This window comes from Carcharodon carcharias, chromosome 10 (genome assembly GCF_017639515.1).
Source record: "Carcharodon carcharias isolate sCarCar2 chromosome 10, sCarCar2.pri, whole genome shotgun sequence".
In the NCBI taxonomy this organism is placed as follows: domain Eukaryota; kingdom Metazoa; phylum Chordata; class Chondrichthyes; order Lamniformes; family Lamnidae; genus Carcharodon; species Carcharodon carcharias.
The window spans coordinates 65211971-65233199 of NC_054476.1; the positions used below are offsets into that span (position 1 = coordinate 65211971).

The window sequence follows — 21229 nt, forward strand, 5'->3', positions numbered from 1 at the left end:
AATGTTTCAGTTTGATGACCTTTCATCATAAAAAGCCATTGACCTGAAATGTAACTGTTTCTCTCTCCACATAAGCTGGCAGACCTGATACTAGCATTTTCTGTTTTCTTTCAGATTTCCATCAACTGCAGTATTTTGCTCTTATAGAAGTTCTCTAATGATAATGTGGGCATAAATATCTCAGCAATAGCTAATGGTTGAAACATCTGTGTCTGTTCTAGCAGGGTTTCTGTGCATTAACACATGTACCCAACTATTATTGTAAACAGTAAACTTGCAATCCAAACTCACAAAGTGCACAATATTTTTATGATTATTATACATATCAAACCACCACGTTATCATTGCACACTTACTAAATAACAATTCCAATTCAGTACGTTTATGGGAAGGATAGCACAGTAGTAATGTTACTGAAAAGTAATTTGGGCAGAAATTTCCCCCCATTGGGGGGTTTTGCGGGGGTGGGCGCGAACCTGATCAGCACCCCCAATCGGGGCCTCGCCACCATTTTACGTGGGCAGGCCAATTAAGGAGCTGCCTCAGAGAGATTAAGTTTGGAATGAAAGTTTTTATTAAAGACAGAGAAAAATTATTTAGACATCTCCCTTCATGTGACAGCGTTACATGAGCTGGGACATGCTTATCAAATGTTTGAAATTTTTTTATTTAATTAATAAACCCTGAAAAATGTGAAGGCCACCTGGGCTCTTTGCCTGCCCACCAACCTTAAGGTTGGATGGACAGCTTTCTTAACTACTTTAATTACTTTCTTAATGACCCTAATAGGCCTTTGACAGTTCGGTGGGTGCACAGCCGAGTCGGCTGCATGCCTGCCGAATTGAAAATCTAAATGACGCACGGTGACATCAGGACACCTGCCTGACATCACCACCTGTCATTTTATGTGTCGGCGAATGGGCCCAGCCCCCGCTCGCCGACCCAAAAATTCTTCCCATAGAAGCTTGGACTAAAGGTCCAGAGAGATAAATTCAAATCCCACCACAGCAGCTAGAGGATTAAAATTTAATTAATGAATTTGGAACAAAAAACTCGTCTCAGTAATGATGATCATGAAACTACCAGATTTCTGATAAAATCCATCTCATTCGACTATGCCCTTTAAGGAAATTAGGGAAAACTGCCATCCTCACCTGGTCTGACCTACATGTGGCTCCGGACGCACAGCAATGTGGTTGATTCTTAACTGCCTACTGAAATGACTGAGTAAGCCACTTAATTGCTTCAAACCACTGTGGAAAAGTCGAATAAGAATAAAACTAGATGGACTACCTGGTATCAATTCAGCACCAGAAATGACAAAACCACACCCTACTCAGTCAATCCTGCACAATTCTCCTCACTAACATCTGAGGAATTGTGCCAAAATTGGAAGAGCTGTAGCAAAGACTAGCCAAGCCTAACATTGCCATACTCACTGAATCATACCATACAGCCAATGTCCCAGACCCCTCCATACCATCACAGGACATAACCACCATAGCATCAGATCAAACATGTACAAGAAAACCTCCTGCTGATTATCACCTACCAGTCTGCCTCAACTGATGAATCAGTACTCCATTGTGTTGTGTGCACTACTATGTTAAATGGGATACATTTAGAACAGATCTAGTGGTTCAAAACAGGGCATCAATAAGGTGTTGTGGGCTATCAACAGCAGCAGAATCGTATTCAATCATAATCTATAACCTCATGTCCAATCATATCCCTCACTTTATCATTACCATCAAACCTGGGGACCAATCCAGATTCAGTGAGGAATGTGGGAGAGCATGCCAACAGGATCTAGCATTCTAAAAATGAGTTGCCAATCTGGTGAATTTAGAACACAAGATTACATGCATGCAGCAGAAACAACATGTTATAGGCAGAGCTAGGCGATCACACAACCAATGGATCAGATCACATCCAATCATGAACGATGGTGGACAATTAAATAACTGACTGGAGGAGGAAACATCCACAAACATCCTCATCCTCAATGATGGTGAGCCCAGCACATCAGTGTAAAAAACAAGGCAGAAGCATTTGCAACTGTCTTCAGCCATCTCAGCATCTTCCTGAGGTTTCCACCAGTACAGATGCCAGTCTTCAGTCAATTTGATTCACACTACATGATAATAGGGAGGTCTTGTGGCACAGTGGGTAGTGTCCCTGCCTCTGAACCAGAATTTCTCGGTTTGAGTCCCACCCCAGGGGACTTGATGGCCAAGGAAGATGCATTCATAATGCTGTCATACAGGTTGAGTATCAATCTGAAAATCCTTCCAACACACACCAATGGCAGGCAGTAACAGCAAGAGAGATTCCTGGTCAGCTATGTGATGGAAAGAATGTTGGAGCCTCTACCACCATTATCCATAACTCCAGACTACAACATACATGTAAAAAAGAGCATTTGCCACAGCAACTCGGACTCCACGAGTGAACTGTGACACACCACCACAACATGATAACAAGAAATGGCTAAAGACATTGGATACAGCAAACGCTGGCTATATGCTCTGACAACAACCCACCTATAGTAATGAAGACTTGTGCTCCAGAACTAACCACATCCCTAGCCAAGGTACTCCAGTGCTGCTGTAACACAGGCATCTGATAATATGGAAAATTACCCAGGTATGTTCTGTCCACAAAAAAGCAGGACAAATTCAATCTGGCCGTTTACCACCCCATTAATTGTTAGCAAAGGTAATGGAAGGTGGTATTGACACCATTATCAAGTGGCACTTACTCAGCAATAACCTGCTCACTGATGCTCATTTTGGGTTCTGCCAGGGTCACTTGACTACAGACCCATCACAACCTTGATTCAAAAATGAGCAAAAGAACTGAATTACAGAAGTGAGTTGTCACTGCCCTGGATATCCAGGCCAACAGTTGACCAAGTGTGGCATCAAGGAATTCTAGCAGTGCTCCTCCAAAGCGATCCAGGCAACAGAAGTGTACTTTCGGAATTCGAGTGGTCTGCTCTGCCACATTTTGTGTTGTAGCATAGCTTTAATTTTATACATGCTGAACACATGCATAGGTTGTGCAGAGATCAGTCATTCTCAAATCAGCATTGCATTCTGACTGATGTCAGAGGGCAGAATTTTGCACTTGGCATGCGGGATCGGCAGGGGCGGTCAGGAAGTCGATTGCTGCCCGCGATCTGTAGCGCTCTGTGATTTTACACAGATGGGCCAATTAAGGCCCGCCCAGCATGATATGCGAGCAGCAGCGCTGAGCGCTGCCTGTGCTGGCGGGGAGAGGAGTGCAAGCTGGCCTAGCGCGAACTTCGTGCATGTGTGTGAGAGAAAGCACAGAATAATCTCCCTGAGGCACAGAGCTGCCTCAGGAAGATGAGGAATATATTGAAACAATTAATGAACATCAAAAAAATATAATAAAACATGTCCCCACCTGTGACTCTGTCACATGAGCAGGTACTTGTTTTTAATTAAAAAAATAAAGTTTTTATTTTATTTGTATTTGCTTTTGGAAATGGGATGAGGCCACTTGGCTTTTTCGCCTGCCTGCCTAGGTTAAATGGGCAGTGAAAAATTAATCTCAGTTGATAACTTAATGGCTTTAATAGGCCTTTTAATTGTCGGCGGGTGCCGGCTGCACCTGCCGACTGAACTATCGCGCAACTGCGCGTTGACATCAGCACACTTGGCTGACGTCATCACACGTCATTTCACGCTCAGTCAGGTCAAGCACATGCCCACCCGCCAATCTAAAAATTCTGTCCAGAATCTTGCTGCTCCGTATACCTGTAGTGGTCATTCACTGCACATGTTAATACCCTCACCATTGTGGCATTGATGCGGCTCGCCCCAAAAGTGTGTATATTTACTACAGAGAGTGTTTGGACATCAAACTGCTCTGTTAGTTCTCAAACAATGGGTGCTGCCAATCCCAATTTTGCACTAATCATATTCAGGAGAGATAAAGTGAAGCAATAAGGTTAAAAACATATCCTCATCATGTGGTGTATTTTCATTGCATAGTGCAAGACTTGACAGATTCCAGGGAGAATACCTGCGACTATGAAATTGGTGTAATAGCTTACATGAACTTTAAACAAACACACTTTGCCAGGATGCAAATTTGTCCACAGGTCCAATATACTCACCTTCCCAGAAAAAATGCAATATAAATGATGGATGAGAACATTGTGAAGAACTGGAATGTGAACATTTTTACACTGAAGTTGTTTTCTCGAGCCAATACAGTCCGTGGCTTTTCTGCAAAATACCATAAGGTTATTAAATCACAGCAGACAGTACACCCCATTCTCCAGAGATCAGTCTGAAAGCAGCGCAGAAAGAAAGGAATAAAAACATACTATGCACCTTCTGACATGTACTGCACCCTGATATTCCCACATGTTTATCCAACATGTATTAATTGCATTCATGCCAGCTGAAGCTGTATCCATATCAGCTTCCTTGTGTTTTACCAAAAGAGAAAAAGAAATCAGGTTTTTTCACTCAAGTGGAAGGCAAGACCATCAGTTGTCAGAACCAGATTGACTGGAGACCAGCATGAGCTTGTCAGAACCAACCAATCAAACATTACTTTCTGTTTCTGTTGATTGCAGAAATGTTTTAAGGAGGTTGTTCTAAGAATCACAGTCACCAATAGTCACCTATTTATCATTTGTCCATGAAGAATAACCAATAAGCTGCTAAAGGGTAGTATTTGAAACTTTTCCTCAAATGAACTTTCTGGGTCATCTCAGGCTTTTTTATCTTATGGCTGATTTTCTTCTAGATTCTTTGCAGTCACTTGCAATAAGCAAGTTGTTCTGTAGTGTGAAAGCATTTACTTGTTCTATTTACACATTCCTATCACTGCACTTGCAAGATCATTAGGATTTAGAAATAAAATAGTGACCTAATAGTAATTCTAAAAAATACAGGGTGATTCCTACAGTTAGGATTTTACTAATATGTCCCCCTGTAATGTAGGATTCTGGCCTCTTCATGTGCATATGCAACATTTGGTAATACTCTGAAACTTTGAAAACTCTTTTCAGTTTGTTTATATAATGGAGGCCTCTTTTATACCGTGCTTATGAATGGCTTCATCAGCCTGTTTGTTGGGACTTGTTGGAGGAGGACTGAACTGGTACTGCAGATAGAGTTGATCAGCAGACACTTTTTAGTTTATTTGCAAGGGTGCTCAGCAGCTATTCACGTGAGCTTTCACATCAAACCTTATCTCTATACTACTAACTACAGAAGACTGACTACAGAGGTAGCCCGTGCTACTCTTCTATTGGTTACAGAAGATCATGTGATCTTCCTTTACAACATTCTTCTTAAAGGTATACTGCACATTAGACAAAATCATAATTACCACACTGTTAATTTCAAATTGGCAAACTTTTCATTAAAACAAAAGCAGGGGAATATCATAGGAATGCATTAAGCATTTGCCTCTCATAACTGAACAACAATTTCTAGCCCACATTAAAGTGTTAAAAACCAAAAATGTTTGAAATGCACAAATTGTTGATCAGCATCTAAAAGAGGATAAAACAGGTTGAAGTTTCAATGTGATCCTTCATCAAAAAAAAAGACAACATGAGTATGCATATATATGTCAATGAAGACAGTGATGAGGAATGACCGAGACCTGCTGCTTAACAGGGTAATTGTGGTCAGGTTTTGGACAATTTACAGTTTATGGAGGTTGATGGGCCAGTGAGGGAAGACTGTTGCTGGAGTCTGGAGATGACAAAGGAATGTATAAGGATTTCAGTGACAGAGGGCCTCAGGAGAAGATAAGCAATCTTAGTGGTGGATAATATGTGGGCTTTATAGGTAAGCGCAAGGTCAAAATGGACACTACAGTTGAGAATAGTCTACTTCAGCCTGAGAGTGTGGCTGCAGGGGCAGATGGAGTCATTAGCAAGGGAGTGAAGTTTGTGACGGGGTCAAAGTCATCAGTCTTCCCAATACTGAGTTGCAAGAATAGGTGACTCATCCAAAATTTGATGTTATACAAGTACTCTGGCAATACAAAGGCAACCAAAGGGATGAAATGGTATCGTGGTAGATGAGTGTTGTCAGTGGGACATATGAGAGGATCACCATATCTGCAGATCACATTGCTGAGAGCCCCATGCAGTTAAGAAAGAGAGTCAGGTCAAAGATAGATCCTTGGGAAGTCCAATGGCAATAGGATGGGAAGAAAATCCATTGCTGAAAATGCACTGTCTACATTCAAACGGGAAGCAAGGAACCATACGAGGCCAGTACCTTAAGCATATTCTTAATCAAAAAGTGATCCCTCTCAGGGCAGCATGAATACTGGAAAAAGCACAGATGCGATGGTGAGCCAGTTTTGAATTGGAAATGCAGAATTCTCTGCCAGGTGGGATTGTTTTAGGTATATGCTGTAAAAACATTTCAGTTCACAAATTACCAAAATGTGCCTGATGTTGGATTTCCAATGAAAGGTACTGGACTCTGTAAAAACAGAAAATGTTGGAAAAACTCAGCAGGTCTGGCAGCATCTGTGGAGAGAGAAACAGAGTTAATGTTTCAAATCCCTATGACACTTTTTCAGAGCTAAAGACAAGTAGAAATGTGATGGATTTTATACTGTTTAAGAGGGGGTGGAGCAGGTGGAGCAAAGTAGAAGGTCAGGGATAGTTGGAACTTCAGGAGAAATTTGACAAAGATGTCATGGACACAAGATGAAGGAAGCTATAATGGTAATGTTAAAGACTAAAGAAGGTGCTGATAGTGGCATCAAGGTAAGATAGCAGAATGTGTTAATAGCAGAACAAAGGTCAGTACCCTGTGAAAGCACAACATATAAACAAGTGACAGATAGCCCTATTTGTGGGAGGGAGGAGGGGAGATTGGGGAAAAGGGATAAATGAAAAAAGATAAACAATGTATTTGAAAATTTTTTTTAAAAAATTAGATTAAAAAATGGGTAAAGATGGGGGAGACAGTCCATGATCTGAAGCTGTTGAACTCAGTGTGCAGTCCAGAAGACTGTAAAGTTCCTAATCGGAAGATAAGGTGCTGTTCTTCCAGTTTGTATTGGGCTTCACAGGAATATTGCAGCAGGCCAAGGATGGACATGTGGGCATGAGAGCAAGATTGCATGTTGAAATGACAAGCGACAGGATGGTCTGGGTCAAGCTTGCGGACTTAACAAGCGGTCACCCATCTGTTTAGTCTCCTCAATGTAAAGGAGACTGTATTGGGAGCAGTGAATATAGTATGCTAAATTGAAGGAGGTGCAAGTGGAGCAGTGCTTCACTTGAAAGGAGTGTTTGGGGCGTTGGACAGTGAAGAGGTAGGAGTTAAAGGGGCAGGTGTTGCACCTTCTGCGATTGCTTGGGAAGGGGATGAGGTGTTGGGGGTGATGGAGGAATGGACCATGGTGTCACGGAGGGAATGGTCCCTACAGAATACTGAGGGAAGGGGGGGAGTAGTGAGGGGAAGATGTGGGGGGTGGGGGGGGTGCGGAGTAGTGAGGGGAAGATGTGTTTGGTGGTGGCATCATGCTGGAGTTGGCAGAAATGACAGGATGATCCTTTGAATGCGGAGGCTGGTGGGGTGAAAACTGAGGACAAGGGTGACCCTATCATGTTTCTGGGAGGGAGGAGAAGGGGTGAGGGCAGAGGTGCGGGAGATGGGTCAGACACGGTTGAGGGCCCTGTCAACCACAGTGGAGGGGAGCCCTCAGTTAAAGAAAAAGAAAGACAAGTCAAAAGCACTGTAAAGTTGTATTTAAACTTACAATGACATTTATTTTAACATGCAATATTTTATTTTAAGTATCTAACTACTCCTTGCCTAAATTATTTTAAGCTTGAAAGGCAGAGATACAGAAGGTTCCAAAATGATGGAAAATTCATGAAATTAAATGTCAAACGTCTAGATTTCTGCCAGGGTAAGACATGTCTCAGACCCCAAGAAAACAATCCATAATATCATAAGAAATAGGAGCAGGAGGATGTTCACTTTTGCATCACTCGTTGGTAAATCCTAAATCCACCAGTATGCCATTTTTTTTCCTTCAAGAAGAGTGATGGAATGCTGGGTATACCTGCTGCTTAAATTACAATATGCTCACATTCCATTGTATCTTTAGTGTCATTCCTCTTCATTTGTTTTAGGAAAAAATTGAGGTTGTACTTGAGCATTTGTTTGAGGACTGCTGGATACTTCTTAATGTTGTTATTCAGCTCTTGCTAGGTATCGTACATTAACAAGTGTAACTTGTACAAAGTTCAAACAATCATATTACAGCATTACAAAATTACATACCTAAATCACATAACAACTCTGCAACTTTGCGATTAACCTGGAACACAAAAATGTCAACAAATAGTTTTATTCACATTTTGGGTAAATGCAGACGTCCCTCCTGTTTCACTACAATATCTAGAATCATACATTTTCAGCCAGAGTTAGCAGTTGTTTTGATTAAGTTGTGCACATTCCATTGGTTGTAATGTGTGAGTTCATCCAGTCAGTTGCTCACACAGTGTGATTTTTTAAAAATTACTTTTTGTGTGAATGGAATCCTTACTTTTCAGGGACTGGATTGTACTAAGTACTTCCAAGTTAAACAAAGCGCTGATGGACCTCAATCTTAACTTCAACAATGACTTGCCCTTGATGAAGAAAAAAATCCCGAGGTGCTTCACAGAGGAACAGACATTTAGCCTTTGAGGAAAATTTAGATAAGGTGACTGAAACCATGACTAAGGAGATAGCTTTTCAGAAGGCCTTTGGAATCATCGAATTTTATAGAACAGGAGGCCATTCAACCCACTTCACCTGTACCAACTCTCTGAAAGAGGTATCCACTTAATCTCATTGTCCTGCCTCTCTCCCATATCCTTTAACATTACTTTGCCAAAGTATTTATCCATTTTCTTTTTAAAGTCTGTTAGAAGCTTTACAGAATTATATGATTCTGTAAAGTTAATAACAGACGTTAAAAAGAAATCTTAAATATGTTGACAAAGAAATCTCAGTACTGTTCTATGTTACAAGAACTCATGCATAAAAAAATCTTCTAACCCTTTCCTTTATTCTTCCAGTAATAATCTTCAATTTATACACTCTAGTTACTAGCCCATCGACCAGTGGAAATTGATATTATTAAAATCCCTCATAATTTTGAACAGTTAGATTTCTCTTAAAATCTTGACAGTAATTAGGTTGACCACATGACCATGCCATTACTAATACCGCCCATTTCCACCTCCGTATAATATCGTCCAACTGCATCCCAGCCTTAGCTCATATGCTGTTGAAATCCTCATTCTGCTTTTATGACTTTTAGATTTGACCATTCCAACGTACTCATTGCCAGTCTCTCACATTCTACCCTCCATAAACTTGAGGTTGTCCGAAGTACTGCTGCCCATGTCCTAAATCACACCAAGTCTTGTTCACCTATCACCCTGTGCTGGTTGACCCAACTTGGCTCCTGATTAGCAATGCCTCTGTTTAAAATTCTCATCCTTGTTTTTAAATCCCTCCATGGCCTCTCTTCTCCCTATCTCTGTAGTTACCTCAAGCCCTACAACCTTCCAATATATATTTAGTCCTCCAATTCTGGTCTCTTGAGCATTCCCAATTTTAATTGTTGCATTATTAGAAGCCATAGCTGTAGCTAGGTGTGAAGGCATTTGATGTTAAGGGTGAGGAAAAAGGAGTAAAGTATCCAAGGAGGAGACCAAGCAGTAAGACAGGTTGATATCAAGAATTAGTAGTCCCTTATTGTAGAGACTTACAGAGGACTGTAGCATTCAAATGTGGCAATAGCCTGTTCCACCACTTCTCAGATTTATTCTGCTGTGTTAACCATTCGTCTAAAGCTCACTGACACTTCTTAGCCCCAATGGTCTCCTAGGCTGTACTTCACTGTTCCATTACTCCTGGACTGAATCATGCTCTAGATTATTTGGGCATCAGTATTCCAAAGACCCAAGGTAATGCTCTGGGGATCTGGGTTCGAACCCCACCACGGCAGATGGTGGAATTTGAATTCAATTTTAAAAATTGGAATTAAAAGTCTGATGATGACCATGGAACCATTGCTGATTGTTGTAAAAACCCATCTGGTTCACTAATGTCCTTTAAGGAAGGAAATCTGCTGTCCACACCTGATCTGGCCTCCATGTAACTCCAGACCCACAGCAATGTGGTTGACTCTTTAAAAAAATGTCTTCTGAACAAGGGCAATTAGGGTTGGGCAATTAATGCTGGCCTAGCCAGCAATGCCCACATCCCATGAACGAATAAAAAAAAATAATTCTGCCCTTCCACAGGTCTCCTATATCAACCCCTACTCCATTGTTTCGCTGAACTAATCTCCATGTTTCCAATGGTCCCATGAATCTATTTTTCCACAATAAATCACCACATCAGACCATTTCTCCCACAAAGTTCATACTGGCCTCCCAACACCAAGACTTCGTTGTATCTAAGTCTGAAACTTTGAACTCTTCCCCCCCCCACCCCCGCCTCTTCCCAGCCTCCCTACAATCTCCTAACCACTCCAACTCTCGGGTGCTGCTACTCTATAGTTTCTCTCCCCTACAATTTCCAAACATTTATTCAATGAAACTGAATTCTGCTCCTTTGATCAACTTCTCACTCAATTCTTAACAACTCAACCATCCATCGTCAACATGCTGCTTACTTACATTTTAAATAGTTCTCTTTACTCAGACATCTTCCATCACTGTTTTGAAACCACCATCAAACATCTTCAGCTTCCTCCTCAAAAAGACACTCAACGCATCAATTCTCTCCAATTATCATTGCATCTCTGACCTCTCTTCTATAACATCTTGTAACATATCACCTCTGAACTGTGCTGAGCTTTCTCAAACCTCCTTGTTTTAATTGCTTCAGTCTGACTCACAATACCCAGGCTGCCCTCATTGAAGTCATTAACAAGATCATATGTGATTGTGACCATGGTACATTGTTCTTCCTAATCCTCCCTTTCCGTCAGCTTTCTTCCATTGTTCAGTTCTGTGGGACTGCCTTGACACTGTTCTACCCCTGCTTGTCTGAACGCAATCACGCATCTCAACAGTGCTTCTCTTCCTGATTTCAGGTCATTTCTAAAGATCCCTTTCTCATCAGTATGCTTCTCCTTGATTACACCACCTACAGGCACAAGATCAACTTCCACCCAAAGAAATTCCCATTCTCCGAACTTTGTCAGTTGCAATTTATAATTCAGCAGTAATGGACTTTTACTTGCCAATTTCATATGTATGCTGCAGAGGGAGAACCTTAACCAAACGCAAGAGATTAAGGCAGGGGTTATATCGGAATAATTTTCTTATTAAAATTTGGATTATATTTGTCTACAGCACTGCCTCCTTACTTCCCAAAAATATGCTAACCTAACAGTACCTTCTGCAAAAGGAGAAATAGCAAATAATCTGTGGCTAGTTCTTGGAGGCTCACTGGACAAACTTGCTCCAAACTTACCCTTGCTCAAATCAGCTCAAAGGAACAGCAGGGAACAACTGTTACTCTTTTGACAAGCCAGAGCAGCAACCAAACAAAATTATTAGTAGGTATGACCCATATTGCCTGACCAAGTAAGCCCTAGGAACCTATAGTATATTGTTTCTTCCCTTAAATACAGAATTTTCCCAGGATATACAAGAAACCTGAATGCATCGGTCTACCTCTCCTACATGATTGTATCATCAAAATATGCAAAGGTTTAATAAAATATGTACTCAAAACGCTTGAAACCACAATACAAAAGAAATGCAGTCTTAATAATAAAGTCAAAGTATTTTGTCTCACTCTTACCTTAGTCATGATGAGAATTGTAAAGAAATGCACCACAGCACCAACCATTACAGCAATTGTTCTGGCATGATCACTCAGAAAATCTGAAGAAGACTTTGTGAACATGGCAGCAGCAATAATCCGACATATTACAATTCCAAGTGCAATACCAATAATAACAGTGATCTGTAAGATAACAGGAAAATAACATTGCAAGTTAGCCCAATACACAGGGAAATACACAATGCTGACAAAGTTAAGAAAGACTAGTACAATAAGGGTGGCAGAGGAGAAAATACACAACACTGACATAACCAATGCAGACTAGAACACTCAAGGAGAAATACAAGAGATGTTACATTGGTAACCACAGAAATAGTTCTTTACATACGCTTGTGATCTCTTCATGCACCATCATTAGGCAGCCATAACACCAAGCTCACTCATTGTTTCACATCTTCAGTCCCAACCCATCCATAACTGGACAGCCAAATTCATAAACTGGCTTCTTAATGGACACCGGCAATCCTGAGCTCAAATACTGTTGAACTGCGTAGAAATGCTAAACACAGTCGCTATTGCAACAGCCACATTCCCAAATCACTCCCATTGGATATGTACAATCCCAGACTCACATCTCAGTGACTATTAACATTCTTAAACTCATGAATTATTGACAGCAAAAATCCCTGAGATAGTTATGTATTGGACAGCAACAGATTTCTAAGCTCATCCCCTACTAGGATGCAGCAATCTGAAACTTATTTCCTATTGATAATTTGTAATTCAAATTTACATTCTATCAAACAATAAATTCCCACTTCATTCTCTGTTGATTATTAAAACTCCCGGCCCACTCACTATTGGACAAGAACAATTAAAAGCACATCTCCCATTTATTTTCCAAAAATACATTTTATTCATAAAATTTGTAAAAGCACATTACAAAACGTTCAAACTTGAAAAGTACAGTAAGTGCAATAAAATTCAATTTGTCTCCGTACAGCATATTCCATGCTTAAATGCCTCAATACAATTGTAATAATTTTGATATTTACAATATACATCCATGTCAGGCATACATTCTGAGGGCAAAAATATTTCATATTGAAAATTACAGGAAGTGCAATAGAATCAATTTTTCTTTATACAGCATGTTCCATACATTCAATGTCAGGCACACAATCCCAGGGGCTCTACACAGGTTCCAGCTCCTCGGTGCACTATATTTGAAAGGCCTTAAACAATGATCTTTCCCCAATGCGCCTTTGTGGCAGCTGCCCCAAACTTTAGCATGTCCCTCAGCACGTAGTCCTGGACATTGGAATGTGCCAGTCTACAACACTTGCACTGGAAGACAAGCAAGTTTGTGGCAGACCAAAGAGCATTTTTCACCAAGTTTATGGTACTCCAGCCACAGTTGTTGTTTATCTCAGTGTGTGCCCCTGAGAACAGCCCGTAACTGCATTAACTTTTCCATGAGGATTAGGTGGTATGGCATCGTCCAACTGCTTAGAACGTTCTGTGGCACTGTGGCCAGATCCATCCTTTGCAACACCGGGGAAAGGTAGAACCTCAGCACGTAGTGAAACTTGGTGCTTGCATACTGAGGAGCCACGTACAGCTTGATATAGCCACACACAAAGAGGATAAGAGCAATAAAAGCAAAAAATTGCGGATGCTGGAAATCCAAAACAAAAATAAAAATACCTGAAAAAACTCAGCAGGTCTGGCAGCATCTGCGGAGACAAACACAGTTAGCGTTTCAAGTCCGTATGACTCTTCAACAGAACTAAGAAAGAATAGAAGAGAGGTGAAATATAAGCTGCTTTGGGGTGGGGGGGTGGGGGGGAGGGGACAGGCAGAGCTGGATAGAGGGCCAGTGATAGGTGGAGATAACCAAAAGATGTCACAGACAAAAGGACAAAGAGGTGTTGAAGGTGATGATATCTAAGGAATGTGCTAATTAAGGGTAGAAAGCAGGACAAGCAAGGTACAGATAGCCCTAGTGGGTGTGGGGTGGGGTGAAGGAATCGAAATAGGCTAAAAGGCAGAGATAAAACAATGGATGGAAATACATTTAAAAATAATGGAAATAGGTGGGAAAAGAAAAATCTATATAAATTATTGGAGAAAAAAAAGAAAAAAGGGGGGCATCGGAAAGGGGGTGGGGATGGAGGAGAGAGTACATAATCTAAAATTGTTGAACTCAATAATCATTCCGGAAGGCTGTAAAGTGTGGTCAGTGACAGTCCTGGAAACAATGGCTTGATGTTCAGTGGTGGGGTTATGGTCCAGGGGGAGGTAGGAGGAAGTGTCTGAGAGTTGACGCTTAGCCTCTGCAAGGTAGAGGTCAGTGCGGCAGACAACAACAGCACCACCCTTGTCAGCAGGTTTGATGACAATGTCAGGGTTGGAGCTGAGAGAACGGAGTGCAGCAAATTCAGAGAGAGACAGGTTAGAGTGGGTGAGAGGAGCAGAGAAATTGAGACGACTAATGTCACGCCGACAGTTCTCAATGAAAAGATCAAGAGAAGGTAAGAATCCAGAGGGAGGGGTCCAGGTGGAGGGAGAATATTGGAGGCGGGTAAAAGGATCCGTTGAACGGGGAGAGGACTCCTGTCCAAAGAAGTGAGCATGGAGACGAAGGTGGCGGAAGAAGAGTTCAGCATCGTGCCAAGCCCGAAATTCATTGAAATGAGGGCGTAAGGGTATGAAACTACGTCCTAAGGACGATGTTGAGTACATTTTTCCCCTTTATTTAGAGGTTTGTACATTGTGTCCCCAGGAATACTGTCCATTTTTGACTTCCAAATAAAGCAGAAGATGGCTCAGGTGATCACCACAGCGTGGGAGTGAGGAATGGGCCAGGCCTGTGCCACGAACAACAACACCAAGAGTGCCTCATACCTGATGACCGGGTTCTTACCCGCAATGGAGAGGGAGCCTCACTCCCACATGCCCAGTTTTTGTTTTACCATAGCTACACACTGCTTCAAGCACACCCCAGCCCCTCCAAACCATATCCCAGCACCTTCAGGCAGCCTAACCTGACAATGAAGGGGACAAAGGATTGGTTGGCCCAGTTCCCAAAGCTAGTTCGCACTGGTCATAGATGCTCAATAATGATCTAAGTAGAAGATGGTGACATCATCCATGTACAGGGAGGCATTGACTTGCACATCTCCACTGTGTGAGATCATGGACTCAGCAAAAGGTTCTATACAAAACACAAAAAGAACATGGGAGAGCCCTCCCTGACTCCAAATTTGATTGGAAAGCTTTCCTATTCCCACCCATTGAAACTGCACTACTGATGGTTGTGCAAATCAGTTGGATCCAATCGCAGATTCGCTCTCCAAGCCCCATTTCGAAGAATACATTCATCATATAGGTGTGCGATATTCAGTCAAAGGCCTTCTCCTGGTCCAGGCTGATGAGGCAGGTGTCCAGCCCCCTATCCCACATTTAGGTAATCATATCCCTGAATACTGCGAGGCACTCAGAGATCTTCCTGCCAGGTACAGCACAGGTCTGGTTAGGGTGGATCACCAACTCCAGAGCAGACTTGACCCAATTTGCAATGACATTGAATATAATTTTATAGCCGACTTTCAGCAGTGAGAAGGCCAATTTCTAACTTCTTCCCTTTTCCCCCTTCCGCTTTTGGATCAGAGTGATGATGCCTTTCCTTATGGATTCTGACATATTTCAGGCCAGAAGCATACATTTTCAACAGGTTTGGGCCGATCCAGCCCTACAGAGTTGAATACAACTCTGTGGGTAAGCAGTTACTTCTGGGAGTTTTACTCTTCTCGAAGGACTCAAGGGCCTTAGTCAGCTGATCCAGAGTTAGTGGTATGTCCAGACTCTCCCAAGTACTTTCTTCTAAGACCTCTGTAATAGAGGACAGGAAGGAACAGGCCATTCTATCTGTGGACTTCATGTGATCCAATCTGGCGGAAAAGGATTTGCTGATTCTCAATATGTCAGACTATGATGACATTACTAAGCCATCTTCTTCCTTCAAGCTGCACTTCAGAAAGTTCTCTCCTGTGTACTTTCTGGAGGAAGTAACGCGGGCACATATCACCCTGCTCCACGGAGCAGACTGTGGACCAGAAGATGACCTTGGAAGCTTCCAAGGCAAAGAGCAGGGCTTGCGGACTCTTCACCTCAAGATCTTCCTTGACATCAACTGCTGCTAAAGCAGATTCTTCATGTTTTTTTGGAGTCGGAAAATTTCCTTCTGTTTATCTCTAGCTTTCTGAATACCTCTGAAGATGAAGAACCTCTTGATGTTTTCCTTGATTGCTTCCTACTAATATGTTGGAGACTCAGAGGGGTTCCACGGTTCTCCAACCTTTGTAATCCCTTTTGAGTTCCTTGATGTTTTCCAGGGTCAGGAAATTTACATTCAACTGCCAACTTTCTGGTCTTCCTATAAGTGACAGTCAATTAGTAGGAGGCAGTGGTCAGAGACTAGTACCAGCTTGATGCTGGTGGATCTGACTGTGAAAGTGCAGGACACAAACAGGAAATCTATCCTGGAACAGGCAGACCCATCTGGCCATGACCAGGTGTATCTACACCGTGCTCCGTCTGTACGGTTGCTGAGGATGTCATGCAGGTTGGCATCTTTTACTGTTTCCATCAGGAGTCTGGATGTGGTGTCCAGTCTACTGTCATCCCTGCCAGGTTGTTCAGTCACATCATCGATAGAGTTGAAGTCACCGTCCGGAACAACCGGCCTGGATGTCATTAGCAGCAATGAGCGATGCTGAAAGATGACCAGCCGCTCACTGTTTTGAGCCATAGTGTACACATTAATTAACCTGAGCAGTTTTTGTACATTACATCTGCCATGAGTATGCAGCCACCCACCACCTCCTTAACTTCGGAGATGGGGAGGTTGCCTCCCTGCAACAGAATACCTAGGATGGAGGAATGGGAATTGTTTCCTCCTGACCAGATCAATGGCCCATGGGATCATTGCCAATAGGAGCTGAGGTGTGGTATCCCACGATCTTGCAGAAACAGGTCAGCTTTAACCTTGGCAAAGAAGTCAAAGTTGAAACACACCTGTCCCCATGTTAAATCATTTTATCACTTACCAGATCCGTAGTCAATGACAGTTCCAGTGTTTGGGTCTGCTCCTGCATACCCATAGTATTCACAGATTGTCTCACTTGTAATGGGCTGAGAAAATCATCCTGGTCCACCCCATTAGAATTGTTCCACCCAGGTGACATCAAGGGGTTCATGCAAGGAGAGGGTTTTGAACTGTTCTCTGTTGGAGAAGTCTTCCCATTGGTTCCTCCTTGAGGGTGTTGCAGCTCCCAGCTTCCCGGAGCTGTGGTCCGCTGAGCACTTTACCACTCCCAGTTTTCTGGAGCTGGAGTGTGCTGGCCTGTTTAGTTTGAGGTTGGGATGCGCTGACTTCTTTGCTGTCTCCAATGTTTTGGAGCCAGGGTATCTCCTCCTCCAGCTCCCAGGAGCTTTGCTACTTGTTCCCTTGTCCTTCATTTTCTGAAGAGCAGCAGACCCTGTCACCTCTGTCGGAAGACTCTTGCTGCACTTCTAAGAAATGGCTTGGTCCCTTCTAGGCCGCGTCTTCTTTTTGGCTCTCCTCACCAGCTGCCAATCTCCAGGTTGTCCCTCTGCTGGTTCCTCCTCCATTGATTTGGTCTGCTGAGGAGCGGGAGCTCGGTAGGGGTGTAGCACTGGTGTGTGGCAGTCTATGGACTCGTTATTTTGCTTCCTCTTGTCCTTTCCTGAGTCCTGCTTTGTCTCATTCTGCATACTGGACGGTTTGGGAGGTGGAGACTTGTAGGTCTCCTTGGTGGTTGACCCATCTGCTGTTCCATTAGGACGCTCGTCATTAGTTCTTGCCACCTGAGCAGCATTTTGGATAGGTCTTGTAGAGGTGGCATGCCCCACCACAGAGGTTGCAGCATTTAGTCTGCTTGCAGTCCTTTGTCAGATATCCTTTCTGCTTGCAGTTCTTATAGATGACGACACTGCAGTTGGCCGCCACATGGCCAGATTTGCCACAGTAAAGACAAACTTTGGACTGCCCAGTGTAGATAGGATAGTCACGGCTTCCCCCAATAGCAAAGCTCCCTTAACAGGAACTCACCAAGGCTACTTAGACATCACCTTCCAAACCCATGGCCACTACCATCTAGAAGGACAAGGGCAGCAGATACATGAAAACACCACCACCTGGAAGTTCCCCTCCAAGTCGCTCACCATCCTCACTTGGAAATATATTGCCATTCCTTCACTGTCGCTGCATCAAATTCTTGGAACTCCCTCCCTAAAAGCACTGTGGGTGTACCTACACCACATTGACTGGAGCAGTTCAAGAAGGCTGCTCACCACCACCTTCTCAAGGGCAATTAGGGATGGGCAATAAGTGCTGGTCTAGCCAGTGAAGTCCACATCCCATGAATAAATTTTTTAAAAATTCACATTCAGAGTCACTTTGACCTCCTGTTTGCTGGTCCAAATTCTGAAGGCATCCTTGATCTCAGTGCAGTTCCCAACCTTGTCGATGTACCTGTCAAGGAAGTTAAGTATATCCATGACAGAAACATGAGGGTTGTAGAGATGCACGGCCGCCACCTGGTCCCGTTGTGATGGCAGAGTAAACACCAGCTCTGCTATGCAATTTCTCAGCCGTGGCAGGTTTCTCTTCTCCAACACCTTGAGGAATTTCATGCATGCTACAATGTTCTTGAAGGTCACATCGAAGTATCCACTGCCGGGGAAGTCCTGCAGACAGTAAATGTCCACAGCTTCCAATCCACAGCATTCAAAAATGATCCTGTTAATGAAGAAGGCATGGTCAATGGGTGTACCTCCTTCACTGTCTTTCAATGCCACCCTAACAGTATTATGTACCTCCTGGTTTGGAGCTCTACTGGTTGCAGCCATCATCTCTAAGTTCCCTATGTTCGTCACTGAAGCCCCACCAAAGGAGAACAAACAACCACTGAACAACTTCCAATACCAAAGGGCAAATGGCTGGAGCCTTTGCCGAAACTCCATGAAAAGTAAATGAAACTGACAAAACCAACCACAAACTTACATTCAGGGACAACCATGATCATGATCTCGCCACTGTTTGCTATTTCTTTTTCTCAGGGGTGACATGGTGTAACAGGGCATGAACACTACATATCTACTTACCAGAACACATGCCAGTAACATGACTATTGTTGCACATTTGTACGAGTGGTGATATTCTTTTCGTTTTGCGCCAGGGTTAAATATTAGCTCGAGAGCCAGTTCTTCCTAGTGCAAAAAAAATCAATAATTTTAGAATATTTAGAATAATTTTTCTCTTGGCCTAGTAAAATTTATCCTGAACTAATTTCAAATGTCCCTCATCAATTAAACATTAAAAGCCGGATTTTTGTCTCCCAATGGAGGTTCGAATTGTGTAGTGAAGTGCTGAACTTAGCTTTACTTTTGTTGGAAATTTTCCACTACCTTCCCAACCCCAAGCCATTTTTGTATGGCCTTTTTGTGGGTCAGGAAGGTTGAGTGCAAAACGCTCACACACAATTGGGGTCCCCATTGCAAGGACCACAGGAAAATTGTATTTCTTCCCACACACTATTTTCAGGTGCTGTGCGGGTTTTGGAAGCCCTAAAAAAAAGCACTTCCTTGGAGTTTTCGTGGGGGAAGCCTGCTGAGACGTCAGGAATATTCTGAAAGGCAAATGTAAAGAGTTTTGACACCTTCAGATGTCACTATTATATGTTATTTGTAATTTATATGCATTTTGATATAGCGGTTCCTCATAGGGATCTGTCCTGTAAGAGTAAGTTAACCATTACATTGGCCAACATTGCCTAAGTACTGACATGCATTATAGTACTTTTTCCATTGGAGAAAGTGCCATTATACATTCAAAAATTTAGGAAAATATGTTGGTAAACTCCTTTTCTTGTTTGGTAGTAGATTCAATGTACAGACAGCTTTGACTGTGGAAAAAAATCCCATGCTTTTAAAAGGTAAGAAAAAAAGAAGTGCCTGATCCTCTTCATTGATTCACAGGCAATCTGTTTTGAAATAGAAAGGACGTAATCTGTTCTTTCATTTTCAGGCTCTTGCAGTTTGCAATGATGTTTTGGTAGGGTGGTCATTAGCAATGCTTAGATGAGTTCCAAAACCTGTTAGTGAACTAAGTTCTGTTGCCATAGCTGTTCAAGAAATGAGTGACAGTTTTCTGAGGTTGTAATAAATCCTCTGCCTTTGAAATGGATTCAGAGTACATTTGTTGTTTGTTTACACAACTTAATGGCCACTTAAAGGATTAACAATCTTTTCAATGGAGAATTTAATGGAGAGTATAAATGACAAACTTTCAAGAGTTTTATTACATTGCCACAGATTTTTTTTACACCTGCATTTAAAATAATTTACACTGCTATTGCATGATTCCTGAGGACTGTGCATATTGGATACTAGGTGATTGGCTATATTGGATATATGGGGCATGGAGGGGGTATATATGACCTGAGGGAGCTTGGTGGTGGCATTGGTGATCTGAGGGGCCATTGGGGGTGATGGGGAGGGGGTGAAGTCTAGGAGGCCATTAAACAATATTGAGAGTTGGGCTGCTGTGTCTTGAGAATCATTGTACTTACACCCCTCCCACATGTCAGTTTCAAATTAACGTACCTTAAAATTACCAACTCCCCTTCAAACAAATATGTAGCTTCAAAGTAGCAAAGTTGCTTTTAAATGTTTTAAACACCTACCTGACAGATTAAACAGAACTTGTTGCTCTTCAAACAAACTCATTTCAATCTGCAATGGACCAGATTTTGCTGGAACAAGGCATCTTGTAGCACACACTGTTTGGTAGACATTTTCCTGCACCTTGCAGTTCAAATTTTATTTTTAAACTTGCTGAAGAAAGAGCTGACAACCATGTTGAGAGGGCAAAATCGCATCTGGGACTTTTAATTGTGTAAACATAGTGCATCTCCTGAACCAGTGAGATTTAAGGATTGAGAAAGAAACATGATGGAGAAGGAGGGTGAATTGGAGTTAAATCAGATATAGAAAGAAAAATAAAAAGGAAAGATCGAATTAAGAGGTATAGAGTAAAGGCAAAGATAAAGTAAGATTTGAAAATTCAAAAAACGATTTACTACATGCAGGAATGAGATATGACAACTTAAATTGCTTCTTTTCTAGGCTGGAGAGATTAATTGACATTTCATTGCAGACAGTAAGGCGTCTTTTTAAAGGTAGTTGCAATCTTCATTACCCAATCTAATTTTCTATTGCCAATTTAATGAACCTTAATGCACAAATCCAGAAAACTCTTAAAAAAAAACAGGGAGGTTGAGGGTGTGATGCCATTTGTGTGACACAAAAGAAGAATG

General features: G+C 42.2%; 1 protein-coding gene across 3 annotated transcripts in view; it reads right to left on the reverse strand.

Moving 5' to 3' along the window:
- Window positions 1-21229, reverse strand: part of LOC121282931 (anoctamin-9-like) — a 165997-nt gene that overhangs the window by 48997 nt on the left and 95771 nt on the right. For all 3 annotated transcript variants that reach the window (XM_041196751.1, XM_041196753.1, XM_041196754.1), the window contains 4 exons: window positions 19017-19121; window positions 11844-12008; window positions 8313-8349; window positions 4148-4259 (listed from right to left, as the gene is read on the reverse strand). In XM_041196751.1, the coding sequence (XP_041052685.1) occupies window positions 4148-4259; window positions 8313-8349; window positions 11844-12008; window positions 19017-19121 (419 nt within the window). The remainder of the gene's footprint in view (window positions 1-4147; window positions 4260-8312; window positions 8350-11843; window positions 12009-19016; window positions 19122-21229) is intronic.